The sequence below is a fragment of the Desmodus rotundus genome, chromosome 12 (assembly GCF_022682495.2).
Source record: "Desmodus rotundus isolate HL8 chromosome 12, HLdesRot8A.1, whole genome shotgun sequence".
Taxonomy (NCBI): Eukaryota; Metazoa; Chordata; class Mammalia; order Chiroptera; family Phyllostomidae; genus Desmodus; species Desmodus rotundus.
The window spans coordinates 8,485,441-8,499,493 of NC_071398.1; the positions used below are offsets into that span (position 1 = coordinate 8,485,441).

General features: G+C 56.7%; 2 protein-coding genes across 2 annotated transcripts in view; one reads left to right on the top strand and one right to left on the bottom strand.

Annotated features, from left to right (window-relative positions):
- Nucleotides 1–7,340, bottom strand: part of CNGB1 (cyclic nucleotide gated channel subunit beta 1) — a 65,605-nt gene extending 58,265 nt beyond the window's left edge. Inside the window, exon 1 of the mRNA XM_053915629.2 lies at nt 7,320–7,340. The gene's annotated coding sequence lies outside the window, so the exon portion shown is untranslated. The remainder of the gene's footprint in view (nt 1–7,319) is intronic.
- SPMIP8 (sperm microtubule inner protein 8) lies at nt 1,919–9,512 on the top strand. Its single transcript, XM_024551535.3, has 9 exons — nt 1,919–2,141; nt 5,380–5,441; nt 5,720–5,894; nt 6,374–6,435; nt 6,658–6,722; nt 7,017–7,049; nt 8,154–8,266; nt 9,003–9,414; nt 9,495–9,512. The coding sequence occupies exons 1-7, from the start codon at nt 1,919–1,921 to the stop codon at nt 8,182–8,184; spliced, it is 651 nt and encodes a 216-aa protein (XP_024407303.2). The 3' UTR covers nt 8,185–8,266; nt 9,003–9,414; nt 9,495–9,512.
- The last annotated feature ends 4,541 nt before the right edge of the window (nt 9,513–14,053 follow it).

The window sequence follows — 14,053 nt, forward strand, 5'->3', positions numbered from 1 at the left end:
TTTGTGTGGACGTACGTTTTCATTGCTCGTGGCCAGATTTCTAGAGGTAGAATTGCTGGGTCATACAGTCAATTTGTGGTTCACTTTTTAAGAAACTGCTGAACTGCTTCTGCAAAGTAGAACTACTCCACGTCTTGAGTGGCGGTTAGTTACACGGGGTCTCCCTTTATAAATTATTGGTTACATTATTTATGCGCTTTATGTATTTTGTTATATTTTACAGCTTTAAAAGAGTGTAGAAATAAGTGGGGGCGGTGAATGGAATCAACTCTGCGGAGCAGGGTGCTTGGGGGTGCTGCCCTGGGGCTGGGTGGGACACGGCAGGAGGGGCAGCTTGAGAGCCAGATCCTCTCACGGGCTCAGCACCTGAGTAGGTATCTGCAAAGCCCACGCCATATATGCAAATAAGTTAGGTTCCCCCAGGGTTCCCTCCCTTGAAGGGTCTGTCTCCGGGGCGCTGGGCTTAGGCACTCTTGACCCTGCCTTCTGGGAAAAAGGGAGGGAGGCTGCAGGCCTGCAGGGGGCTGGGGATGGTGTCTTACCTGCTAATCCCTGACCTGCTGAGGCCACCACTCTCCCTGATCCCCTTATGCTGACCCTGGGTACTGGCCGCCACTAATCTCCACCCCTGGGACCCCAAGGACTGGCAGGCAGGACAGCTCCCTGAGGTTTGCAGGAAGGGGAGGGCCCTCCCAGACCACAGACACCCCTCACGGCAGGGCCCAGGGCCCTTGCTGAGCACAGAGGGGGCCTCGAGGCCCAGAGAGAGAGAGTAACTAGTCCAGGGACACACAGCCGGCCCCGGCCAGCTCTGACATGCCGCCCCTGGAGAGCCCTGCCGCCTCTCTACTTCCCAACATGCCTGGCCTGTGCCATGGCCTGGGGACAGCAGCCTTCAGGAGGGCTGAAAAGTGGTGGGGGGTGGGGGGCACAGAACCCCTGGTAGCCTGTGGTTGCCGGGGTTGCCAAGGAGTGGGTGCCCTCACAATCAGACTACAGTGGGCATTGTCTCTGCAGAACATTCTTTATTCTCCCACCATCTCCTAAGGCACCGGGGCATGGCCCATCTCCCTGATCCCTCTCCTCACTGAGCAGCTGGAAGAGCAGCAAACCCTTACACACTGGTGCACCTGAGACCTGTGCCCTTCAGGTCAGCCGCCACTGTCAGTGGGTCAGGAGCAGGGAGTACCCCCTTCCCTCCTCTCCCCTCTCCACTTCCCGTGGCCTCTCCCTGCTCCTCCACGGACCTAGGTCCTCACCCCCTGCCCACATGCCACCCACCTGCATCTCTCACCGCTAACAGGGCTCGGGAAGGAAGCAAGCTGAGTCAACAAATCCTCACTAAAGTTGACATGGCTGAAGGGCTCCTGGGAATACCCGCGTTTTACAGGAAGGCACTGCCTAGCCAGCACTGTTTTCCCAGTTCACGTCTATGGTGTCTCTCCCCTTCTTTAAAACGTTTTTGTCTCCCTGTAGAACTCTGAGTAAATGCCAGAGACCTCCACTAAGGCCCAAAGTCCACAATCAGTTACCCTGACACATCTGAGCTAGATCTGAGCCCACTTGCTATTGCCGCTTCCTGCTCATTATTTAAGAACAGACTGAAATGCCACCCCTTTAGACCGTGCCCTGAACGCCACAGCCCCCAGCCGCCCCAGGCACACACACCCTGCGCTCACGCTCGCCTCGGTCAGCGCCCCTAGCACATCCTCTGTGTGTGTGCGCGTGTCACGTTGTCTGAATGTCCCTGCCACCGCATGGGAGCTCCTGAAAAAACAGGATCTGGCATCCAGTGGGTGCTCCGTAAGTGAGGGGCAGTAGACAAGTCAGCCCTGGCCAAGGCCGTGTCCCCACGTGGAAGGGTGTCTGGCTGGCCGGAGCCCTGGGCGAACCCCTCTGCACTCTCGGCTCCCCAGCCATGGCCCGCATCATCGACCTGGTGCCCTGGGAGGACGGCTCCACCCACGTGTACGCGTCCCCAGCCATCCTGCTCCCGATGGAGCGGCAGAGAAGCCAGCTGGCCGGCGTGAAGCAGCAGCTCTACCACCCGGCCCTGCCCAGCTTGCGCCGCATGGACATGGACTCTGTCAGGGCCTGCCTGCCGGAGGAGCACTGCCGGTCCTCCACCTACTGCCGCAAAGGTCGGACCCCTCGCCTGTCCCCGCCCCCCCCCCACCTCTGCCTCCCCCGCCAGGGCCGGGGCCTTTGGGGAAGGAGCAGATGGTTTGGAGGAGAGAGATCTGGGAGTGAAAGGCCGAGAGTGGCAGGTGAAAGCGGTTGAGGGCTAGTCCCAGCCGTGCCACTTCCTACCCAGCGAACCTCGCCAGGTCTGAGCCTGTCTCCTTCTCAGTGGAAGGGGGATGGCAGTGGGGCCCGCCCGCGGAGGCGGGTGCGAGGTTAAGGTGAGATAAGGCAGGAAGAGTGCTTGGAGTAGTGCCTGGCACCTACTGGGTGCTCAGTGAGTCGAGCACATTGCTGTCGTTGATGCTGTTATTGTTAACGGGGGGAGCTGTGTGGAGGTCAGCAGGTGCCGCAGGAGGAAGAACAATAATAGCAATAATACCAGCGTCTGTCCAGTGGTGTCTCCACCTGCACAAGGGACAGAGACCCTCCTCACGCCTCCCGTGAGTGACAGGAGCGTGCGGCCCAGGGACGAACTCTCCATGGATCGGAAGCTTGGGTGTGGAGGTGGGGGCACCGCAAGAACACACGCGTTCCTTTATCTAGCACCTCATTTGTGCCTGACACTGTGCTGAGTCCCCAGGGAAACGCAGGGTATTGTGTCTAGAGGGAACAGCATGTGCAGAGGCCTGGAAGGGAAGAGTTGCACCAGGTATGGGGGTGTGGGAACGCTGGAGGAAAAGGTGAGTGGGGGCAGCAGAAGCAGTTGCTGGGGCTAGGGCACAGCTCAGGAAGGGCCCTACTGCTAAGCTCAGGGGCCCCGACTTTCTCAAGAGGGAAACAGGAACCTCTGAAGACTTCGAGCAAAAAAGAGGTCTGAGCATTGTGGCAGATGGGGTGGAGGATGGCCCAGAGGGACGAGAGATGGATAATGGGGGAGAGGTCATGAGGACACTGGGAGGGGTCACAGTCTTGGCCACTGGCAAGTGTTGTGAAAAGTATTTAGGAGGTAAAATAACAGGATATGGTACCTGTGTGATAGAAGGACAGGAGCAGGGAGCCCGGGACGATACCCCGGTCCCTGGTCCCACACGTATCAGAGACTGCATGGCGATCACCAGAGGTCCCACGCAGACCCCTGCAGGGCTGAGATGGGAAGTGGGAAACGTGAAGTGGGCCCCCTCCACAGGGGAGCAGCTGCTGGGCTCCCCCCTCCCCCACTGCTGTACGGCAGGTGTCCACACAGCTGGCAGACTTTCCAGTTTCCTGGCTCTTCTTGGAATCTGGGTTTTCAGGGAAAGTTTGCTCGTGGTTTAGATATGAATTTACTCCAAGTGTATGCTTTAAAAAAGTAATCAAGTCACAGGTTTAAAATTCAAAATGCTGCAACCAGGTACGTTTTACCAAGTCTCCCTTCTCCCCCCCCCCCCCCCCCCGCCCACTTCCACTTGCAGGTAACCACTTGGTTTGAAACGCTCCTCTCATTGTTCACTATTGCAAACACAAACACGTGTTATGCTACTCGGCCACTTTTTATTATGAACATATTCAAGCACAGAGAAAAGTTGAAAGAATAATGCTATTAACACCCATTACCTTCCACCTGCTTCAATTAATGTTTTGCTGTTTTTGTTCTTGCTCTCTCTCTCACCCATACACACACACACACACACTTGAACAAGCAGCTCCCAATAAGAACAACCTCCTACATGACACAATAGCTTTATCAGATGTAGGAAAGTTAACATTTAATTCCATAATATCTAACATTCAGTCCATACCAAAATGTCTTCAATTACCCCCCAAAGATGTCTTTTATAGCTTAATTTGGGGGGACGGGGCAGTCTAGGATTGGGCATTGCAATTGGTTGTGCTGTCTCTTTAATCTTAGGCTGAAATAGTCTCCCCAGTTTCCATTCTTCCTTCATGATATTTTTTTAGAGTCCAAAGCAGTTATATTGTAGACAGTCCCCCACTGTGAACTCGAGAGAGTGCTTCCTTACAGTGTTCTTTCTCCTGGTAATCTATTTTCTGTAAACTAGAAGTTTGGTGTAGGGGCTTGATTAGCCAGGTAAAACATTGCCAGCCAGAATCTCTCGCAGGTGATGGATGCTGTGTTGGCCATAATGCTTCAGCAGGGAGGCACAGAACATCATTATCCCACAATCCGTGCGTGACGCTGAGTTTGATGCCTTGGTTACAGTGGTAACCTGAATGTGTATCCTTTTCTGCATCCAATCATCTTGGTTTTAGGCTTTAAACAAAACGTAGCATAGGATGTACACTCTTCTGTACCTTAGCGATCCTGCATGGAGAACTTTATCTATTTTTGATAGCTGCCTAGTGAGGGCGTATCCTGGCTTACCCAATTCTTTCACAGCAGGCACTTGAGTGGATTCCGTTCATTTGCGATGACAAACCATGCTGGAATGGGCAAACATTCTCCCCACATTACTCCCCAGGCCTGCAGTTGTAAAATGGGACAAATTCCCCGAAGCAGGACTGTGGCAACACAACGTGTGTGTATTTGTAATTCCGATAGGTGTTGCCAATCGCTTTCTATAGGCCTGTTTCCGATAACCGCGCTCACTTTGGATTCTTTCCAACCTGATAGGCAAAAATCGGAGTCTTACTGTAGTTCGAATACGAATGCATTCATCTTATGGTACAGGGGGTTGAGTGCCTTTTATATGTTTAGGGGCCATCTGTATTTCTAGTGTTTTTGCGTGAACTACCTATGTGTGTTGGGTGCTCGTTTTTACCCTTTTTTTTTTTTTTTTTTTTGCTTTTTTGGTCTTGACTTCTAAGAGTGCTTTCTGTAATAGGGAAATTGAAACTCGTCTATAAAATAAGTGAAAATATCTTTTCCATTTGTCTTTTGAGTTCTTATGTTGTTTTATGCAATGCCGAAGTTTATTTTTATGCAGCGAAAGTTATCCATCTTTTCTTTAAGGCTCCTGGATTTAGAGTTAGCGTTGGTACGGCCTTCCTCAATGCAAGGTTAAAAAGAAATTCACCCAAGTTTTCTTCTAGTACTTCTATGGTTTCCTTTTTTTTTTTTAATATTGAAATGTTTGATCTATTTGGAGTTTATTCTGTTTTAAGCCAAGTTAAGTAAAATCTATTTTATCTTAGATTTTTAAAAGTAGTCAAATGTATATATTTTTTAATTTAAAGCAGTGTGGGCCAACCCTCCCCGTGTGGGTCTGTGCCTGCTGGTGCAGGAGACATCTGTTCCCCTTTCTCTTCCTTCTTCAGACGACTTCGACAACGCCTACTTCACACTCCTTGGTGTCCCCAACAAACCTCTGCAATGTTTGGTGAGTGGCCTTTGCCCCCAGCCCTTGGTTTGCTCAGGGGAAAGGGGCAAAGGCCCTGCCTGCATCCAGCCCCAAGCACCTCTGGCCTTGGGCTGTCCTCCGAGTACTTCCACAGCTTCCGCCTTGGGACCCAGTCGCGGTTCCATCTCCATCAAGGGGATTCAGGCGTCCCTCAGTTAGATGAGCCAAGAGTCAGCTCCGCCCTCCGGGGTGGTTTGGAGCTGCCTCCCAGGCTTCTGCGTCTTCCTCCGGGGCCCTGACTCCCATCGCTCTGGCAGGATATCACCGCGACCGGCCAGAGTCTCCGCGACAGGTGCCGCGAGGGAAAGCTGGCGCCCATCGTGCCGGGCATCCACCGGGTGGACTGGCCCTGCTTCATGCGTGCCATCGAGGACTGGTCGCATTTCGTGTCCTCTGCCAGAGAGTTCAGGCTACCCTGCTCGAGCAAGAGGGGTCAGTCTACCCAGCGCGGGGGCTGCCCTGGGCGGGAGAGCAGCCCAGAAATGGGGACCCCGGAGTCGGGCCCTGGAGGGACGGGGACATCGGAGTGGGGCGGGGGGGGGCTCCAGCAAGGACGGGGCGGGGAAGCTGGGGAGCAGTGGGGCACTTAGAGAGGGAAGAGCTAAGACGGACTGAGGGACATGGACAAGGGCCTCTTCTTAGGGACAGGGTGGAAGCCAGGTCCGGGCGCAGAGCGACCGGGGCTGGGGCTGGGGCTGAGGGCAGGGTGGGTTCTGAGACCTAAGAGCAGGGATCTGGAGGCGGGGCTTGTCCTGGCTGGGCAGTTGAGGTGGGCCGGAGTCTAGGAGCAGGTGTGGCCGGGGCTTTATCCAGGGGCGGGGCTCGGCTGAGAGCCGGGCCAGGGCTTTTTATGGGGGGGGGGGGCTGGGGACTGGGGAGCTGGGGGCGGAAGACGGGCACTGTCTCCCCAGCTGAGAGTTTCAGCGGCTACGCGGTGCGGCACTTGAAGCCGGAGGTGACCCAGAACTGGCGGGTAAGGAGGGCTCTGTGCCGACCTGTCCCTAGGGGCCGGGCAGGGTGAAGGGGAGCAGAGGCTAACCCGGGATGGGGTGTGGGGAGAGGGAGAGGAGGCCGAGAGCGGGGTCCCCCAGCCCCCAGGGCGCTGTGATGGGGGCGTGGGCGGGAACCGTGGGCTCCCCTCATCACCGCCCCCTGCTCACCGACCACCCCTCCCCATCCTTCTGGCCCGCTCCAGTACTGTCTCAACCAGAACCCCAGCCTGGACCGATACGGACAGAAGCCCTTGCCTTTCAATTCCCTGTAAGTGAGGCTGCAGGCCCGGGACCCCAGTGAGGCCTGGAAAAATTGCTCGGCTCCAATACTCCACAACGAAGTCACAATTTCAAAACGAAATGATCGTTTACTCCTACTAAATGCAACACCCTGTCCTCCAGTCCCTGGCAACGGGAGCCTTTGGGGGTGGAGGCATTTAGGTCGGCGGGAGGGGCAGTGTAATCCTTCTGGGGGCATAGTGCCTCCCCAGAGGGGGGTGAGGCTCCTGGAGATGGGGGTGCACCTCCCCACCCCTGGCTCACCCTGCTCCCTCTTTCACAGGAACACTTTCCGCCATTTCGGATCCTGCTACAGGTAGGGGCTGACCCCATGCCCGCCCTGCCCCACACCTGGCCGCTGCCAGCTCCTGGGATTCTCACACCCCTGTTCTGGCTTCGGGCCCTGGCGAGGGAGGCTCCAAAGGATTGATAGCCCCCATGATGTCGGGGGGGGGGGGGTGCGGGGGGAGAGAGCGAACTGCGTCCCTCCTGAGATACCCAGCACAGCCCACCTGGAGATGGAGCTGACAGCCTGTTCCACCCAATTTGCACCTGAGGAGGCCAAGGGAGGGGGTGAGGGAGTTACCTGGAAGGAGAGCAGGGGCCGGAAGAGCAGGTGGACACAAGGAACTTGATGGAAGGAGCCAAGACTCCACCTTCCAGAATGCCCAGAGGTGTACGGAGCTGGGGCTCGAGTTCCCTGCTGGAGCAGCAACACGTTCAGGCATCTCCCTAACTACGCCGTCGCCCACCTCTCCAGTCCTGTCCCCTGCCTCTCCACAGTCTCCTCCTGGGGGGGGACCCAAAGCCCCAGCACAACCGAGCACTCCACCCGGGGCTTGTGCTATTTCAGCGCCCAAACCGTCCCTCCATAGCTGGAAAACGCCTCTTCAGTCTTTAAAGCCCTACCCAGATGTCCCATCCTTGAAGTCTTCCCTTATCAGCTGCCTCTCCCCTCCAGCTCAAACCCCTCCCGTCGGTCGGCACCCACATGTACCCCATCCGATGGCACACAGACTATGGCGTTGCACTTGTTGATGGAAAGCTTGCCTTCTCTCCCACCCTGTGCACAAAAAGGGAAACTTGCTAGTTTTTTTACTACTATCTAATGCCTGCCAAAGGAGGTTCACGAAAGGATTAAAAATGAGTAAAGCAGTGCACGTGGTTAGGGATCACAGGGAGATAAAGATGAGGCAAACTAGAAGGGAGGCGGCTTGGAAGTCAAGCAGAGAAACTGAAAATACATCAAAGGAAATAGGGAGGCATTAACGGTCCTTGAGCCATAGAGAGAGGGTGGAAGCTGTGTTTTCAGAGCTTTGAGGGCAGGAGGGTGGGTTTTGGGGGGGTGGCTTAGAGGACAGCCTGATTTTTCCCCAGGATACCCTGGAGGCCCCCTCCTTGCCCCTCTTTCTCTCCACAGTCGTTCCAACTACCTAATTCCCTGGCATTAATCTGTGGAAGGAGGCTGACCCCCAGGAGGCCGACCCCCAGGCTGCCGGACCGTGCCACCTCAGTTCCCCAGCAGGACAGTGGGTGAATGGTGGCCTCCCCCATCTCCCCAAGAGTTCAGCCTGACCAGAAATAAATCTACTGCTCCCACAGGGAGGTGCCAGGCCGGTGTCCTGTGTCTGTGTGTATGTGAGAGGCGGGGGGTGGGGAGGGGTCAGGACCTGTCTTCTGCCCTATTGTCATCAGAGCCCCCTGCTCAGGACAAAGAGATGGGCACCATGGTCCCTCGCCTTGCTGAAGACAGACACTCTTCCTCAGCCTCTCTGAGTGGGGTTACCCTGGACGTGGCCCCAGAGCTTCCACAGCCATGAAAGGATAGCATGCCTGCCTTTCTGTCGGCTGCTGGGCGGATGGCAGGGAAGTGGTCAGTCTCTGGTCCAGCCCAGAACCTGGGGCTCAGAGCGATTCCCAGCACTGGACACAGTGCTCACTTGTAATTGGTGCTCAGTGTTTGCAGAATACTTGCCAGAACAGGCGTGTTTTGTTTAACCTTGTGCTGTTGTCTGGTATGCAGACGAGTCTGCCTTAGAAACTCAAGGCTGATCATAATGTCTTTTAGGGGTGAGGTGACGATCATTACTCTTACAGCAAGGCATGGGACTATGGTGTCCATCTCTTTGTCCTGAGTAGCGGGCTCTGATGACAACAGGGCAGAAGACAGGGGAGGGGGAGCAGACAGGAAATGGTAAGCAGGTCACAGAGCCCCTTCCTCCTCAGAGCCCTGTCGAGAAGGTGGCCAGCCTCCCCCCATTTCATGCAGGAAGAAGCCCTTTCCTCCAAGTCCAGCAGACAGTCAGCCTGGCTTGAACCTTGTGAAGCCATTGGCAGAGCCCTGTGGGGTGTCAAGGCCACATTCTGCGCCCCGAGTGTCCCCTCCAACGTGCTAGTGCCAAGAAGAGATTCGCCTGAGGCTCGCAGTGGGGGCACTGGAGTCCTGGCCTGCGTGAAATGGGGGACATCCACAGAACATGCCGGAGGGAATCAAGTGCCTGGAGCCTTTCCTGGCCCTGCTTCCCAGAAACTGAGTGACTGGGCAAATCCCTCCAGGAATGTGATCCAGCAGACAGTAGAGGCCTTGCCAGGTGCTGTGCTGGGTGTTGGAGGGACACAGACCAGATACCATCTCTGCCTTTGAAGCACTTTCAGTCCAGCTGACTCAGAGCTGAAAGCAGGTGAGAATGTGGGTGTACCCAGGCTGTGTTCCTTAAGCCCTAGGGCAGTGAATGGTGACCCACACCAGCAATTTGAACAGGTTCTTGCCTACCCCTTGTCCATTAAATCCTCATGTCATAGATATGAAAACGTGTGCCCAGGAATAAAGGAAATGCAGAGCAGATGAGCATTAACAAGCCTGATTCAGCATGCACTTCCCTTTTTTAAGTGCAAGGCCATGTATTAAGCCCTTTGCAGGCCCCATGAGGTGAGTAATTATGTACCCGTTTTACAGATGATAACAGGGTTGGGGAGGTTAAGTGAGTGGCCCAAGGTCACAGAGAGGGTGACTGGCAGAGCTGGGAACTGAAGCCAGCCTGCCTGACCCCTGAGCCTGGCCCCCACAGTCTACTGCCTTCCTGCTTTGAGAGAGATGCAAGCCAAGAGTGGGGAGAAAACCAGAGGGGGCTTCTCAGAGGTGGGGACATTTGACCAGGGCTTGGAAGGAGGAGATATCCCACCAGAAAGCTCTCTTGGAGTTGCTGGCCGTGGTGGCATCTGCAGGTTAAAAATCCCACCCCGAGGCCAAGAAATGGAAAGCCCTGCCCCCACCCAGCAGAGCTACTCTCTCCTGGCCTATAAGTCCCCTCAGCCTCGGGGGCCTCTTTGCTCCTCATAAATAGATTACATTGGAAACCTTCCCTGCATCGACTGCCTTGGGGACAGCCCAGCCTCCATGGCCTCAACTCCAGGCCTTCCTGGCCTGACCCCAGTCTACCACCCAGGCCCTGGGCCTGGACATTCTACCCCAGCACCAACCCCGCCACCGGTCTCCTGGCTGTTCCAAACACCCCGGACTCTAGTCTGCTTCCTAACCTTTGTTCAAAGCCTTCCTTGCCCCTGGCACATGCTTTCCCCATCTCGTTCTATCCGATCCCACCCTTTCTTCCAGGCAGTCCTCTCTCAATTCCTCCCTTCTCCCCTCATTCTCCCCCCAAGTCTATAAGGACAGGAACCAAAGCTGATTCAGAGAGACTGACTCCTAGCCTCTGGCTCTTGGGAAATACTGAACTTACCAGCTTCTCTTATCTCTCCAAGTGGACCTGGGACTCAGGAATGGGGCCTGGGGCCTCCCAGAACAAAGCACTGATCTGGACTAGAGAAACCCCTGCTGCACAGCAGTCCCTGTTGTCAGTGTTTCCACGCAGGCAAAGCACACCTCCTCATATCTTCTCTGGCCTGCAGCTGGCAGTGGGGCAGGACCAGGGTCCTGGCTGGCGGTGGGGGGGGGGGGGGGTTGGGAGGACTTTCCCAGTGAATATTTTGCACTGAATATCAGGAGCTTTGACATTTCTGATCCTACCTTTTAACACATGAAAACCTCAAAACTCTCTCACCTGAAGTCCTTGCTTCACCAGCTCAGTGCCTGGCAAACAGTAATGCTGGTGGATGAGCAAAGGCAGGAATGCTCACCGGGGCAGGGACGGGTGCACACACACAGTGACAGGGAGACCCCCAACGGCCCTTCCCCACCCAGGCTCTCCCTTTGACCTTCTTTTCTGGCCCTGAGGAGGACCAGGCATTCCAGCTGGAATCTGTGAATCTGCAGATCAGTAGCAGCCAAGGTTTTTCCTGGAAGCATGACCTTCAAGAAACAAAGAAAGCAGCTTGAGGATGGGATGCAGAGTTTATCACAGGCAGCCTGGCCCAGGCTGGGGGCACTGAGCAAAGTTGCAAGGCCGGAGCAGCCCGTCCCTGGCCTGAGGCCTGCTCTGAAGGAGGGAAGGGGGTGGTGCTGCGAGGTCAGGATGGAGGACTGGAGACAGAAGGCCACCCACAAGGCGCCTGTGGGGACCTGGGCCCTTTACAAAGCTGCCTCTGCACAGATGGGTAGTCAGAGCACAGTGGCTTCAACCCCTCAAGGAAACACGCCAGAGGGCTGGCCACCCCCTCTGCCTGCTAAGGAAGGGCTTCCCTCCTCCCCTGGCTGGACCCAACGCCAGCCCCAGTCCCGGTCATTGTTCCGGCTTCCTGGTCAGCGAAGAGTGGGTTTGGAGCCAGAGCCCCAGGCTTGTGGCTGGAGCTGGAGGCCTGTGAGGTTCAGAGCCCAGGGCTATCCCTGCCCCGCTGCCTGTCTCCCATCTGCGCCCCCACAGTTGCAGGCCACTTTCATCACTAGTGTATGGCTTTGGGCAGCCCCTGGATATCTCAAGGGTCGGCACCAAGGAATGCCCAGGTCTGCCCAACCCATCTCACAGAGATGGTGAGAGGCTCAGGACAGCTGGTGGATGTGAAAGGTCTTGGGGACAGGGTGTCGGAGGAGGGTGAGGACAGCCCTGGCATTCAGACGGGAGAGCTCGACTGGCTCCCTCACACCCCTGCCCTCCCTCTGCTCTGCTTTCCTGAGCGCCTGCTCCATGCCAAGCACTCCATGCATGTTGTCGTCCTGCGCCCTCACCTGCGGCCCAGAACCGAGCATCACGGGCTCCGTCTCACAGATGAGGGAAACGAGGCTCAGAGAAGCCCAACTACCTGCGCCCAACGCCTTGTCACTAGTGAGCGGCAGAGGCAGGACACTAGCCAGCTCAGGCTGTGGGGCCCTTACCCACAACACCATGCCACTGCCACCCTGGCTCATGGTCTCCACTCCTGGAGTGCAGGGTCCCCTCCCACTGTCCCCCTGCCAGGCACAGAGCCAGCCACACAGCAGGAGCTTGACACAGCGGCCGGGAGGATGGGCTCCGGAGGGAAGTTGCCTTTGGTGGCCCGCCCTGCCCTGCCCTGCCCTGCCCATGACTTGTGGATCCTGGGAGAATGCCCCCACCCCCACCCCTTACCCAGGGCAGTGCCTCCTCCCGCAGCTGTCAGGAATTACTAACCCCAAAATGTAAAGCCTACCTCAGCCTCTCCCCCTCACCCCTCCCAGCTCTGGCTCTCCTCCAGGTGTCACTCCTCACGCCCAGGGACCGCCCTCCTGGTGTACTGTCAGTGGTTGGGGCCACGGGGAGGACTGCCCAGAGACTAAAGAACACTAGTCTGTGACCCTAGTCCCAGTGAAGTTCCCCCATGGAAATGCCATGTTCTAAGAGAAGAGAGCCACGTCGGATACGGGACAGGGGAGAGAGGTACCTGTGTGTGGCCAGGTGCGCCACGCAGCTGCTTAAGCAGGTTTGCCCTGTTCCTGTCCCTTACAACCAAGAGAGACGAGATGGAGACAGGAGGGCAGCAGGCTGGGGGCCAGGAAAGACCAGGAGGGGAAAAGGAGACACAGGTGGAGCCACTTCTGGGAGACACTTTCCCAGAATCAGAGCCTCAGGTCTGTAAGGACCCCCGGAGATCAGGGGTCAAGACCTCTGCTTCAGACGGGGGATTGAGGGGCAGAGACATGCCTGCCTCCCTTGTTTTCAAAGGGCTGGGACTTGAAGTGGAACATCCAGGCTCCTAGGCCAGGGCCCCACTCACTGCCCTGGCTTGGGCCAGGCTGGAGCGCAGAGGCTGAGGGCCACGTGGGAGCTGTAGGAGCCTTACTGCTTCGTGAAGGGACATGGAGTTGGAGACAAAGGAAGAAAGTCATTGCAGGCCCCACATGAGCTCAGCCATGCCCAGCCAGGGCTGCTCCTACCTCTGGCCCTTGCAGACCATTGTCCTTTCAGGAAGGGCGACCTGAAGCCAGAAAGCACCAGGCACATGCCAGTGCTTCCCAGGTGTCTCTGCGAGCCGGCTGGGTTTTACCTAAGGCCACTCAGCTAGAAGGGAAGCCAGGGTTCAAGCCTGGCCTGGATGCAAAGGGCCGTGGGCCTCCCCTTGCTAGGCAGTGGCCTCCTGCAGGAAGGAGCCTCGTAGCTTCTCCAGGGCAGGGGCCTCCCCTGACCACACACAGAGGGAATGAGAAGTATGGGGTCTAGGTCATACCTGGGATCCCCAGCCTTTCCACTAAGCCTTCTGTACTCAACCCTCTCCTCTTGACTTTCTACCCTCAACTGTCGCCCCCACCCCCAGGACAGGGTGTCCCTGCTGACCACCCCCACTGGCTCTCAGATGCCCACACCTGGGGATGTCATTTCTCCCTCTCTCCCAACCCTACCCTTGCCTTTGAGAAATGGTAGAAGGCTGAGCTGCAGTTGGCCCACCGGGATACAGGGGTGGGGTACAGAAGAAAAGGAGTGCCAGAGGAGGGCTGAGAGGGGAGGCGGCCGGGCTGGGCTGGGCATGTAGACAGATCACCGTGCAACAGGGCGCGTGGAAGTGGGTGAGAGCAGGCGGCCCACTGGGACAGGGCCCGGCGGGACCCACTGCTGTTCTGGGCAGGCCCTGAGCAAGCTCTTGTGCTTCCCAGGCCCAGTTCCCGGCTTCTGACCACCCGTGAGCAGCTGATCCCTCACAGCTCAGCTCCCTTCACAGGGGCTGCAGTTAAACCCCCAAGAAGGTCCATAGGCTGCAGGGCCATTTCCGAGGGTCCCAGGTGTCTGCAGTTGGCTCACTCAGCATCTTCACAGCTTCCCCACCAGGGCCACCACGCACGAGTCCCTTTAGTTCTCACAAGCCAAGCAAGGGAAGGGTTAACCTCCCCATTTCACAGATGAGGATCCTGGGAGTTCCCACACCGACTTGCCCAAAGTCACACAAACCCAAGTCACACAAATCAAAAGTTCACAACTC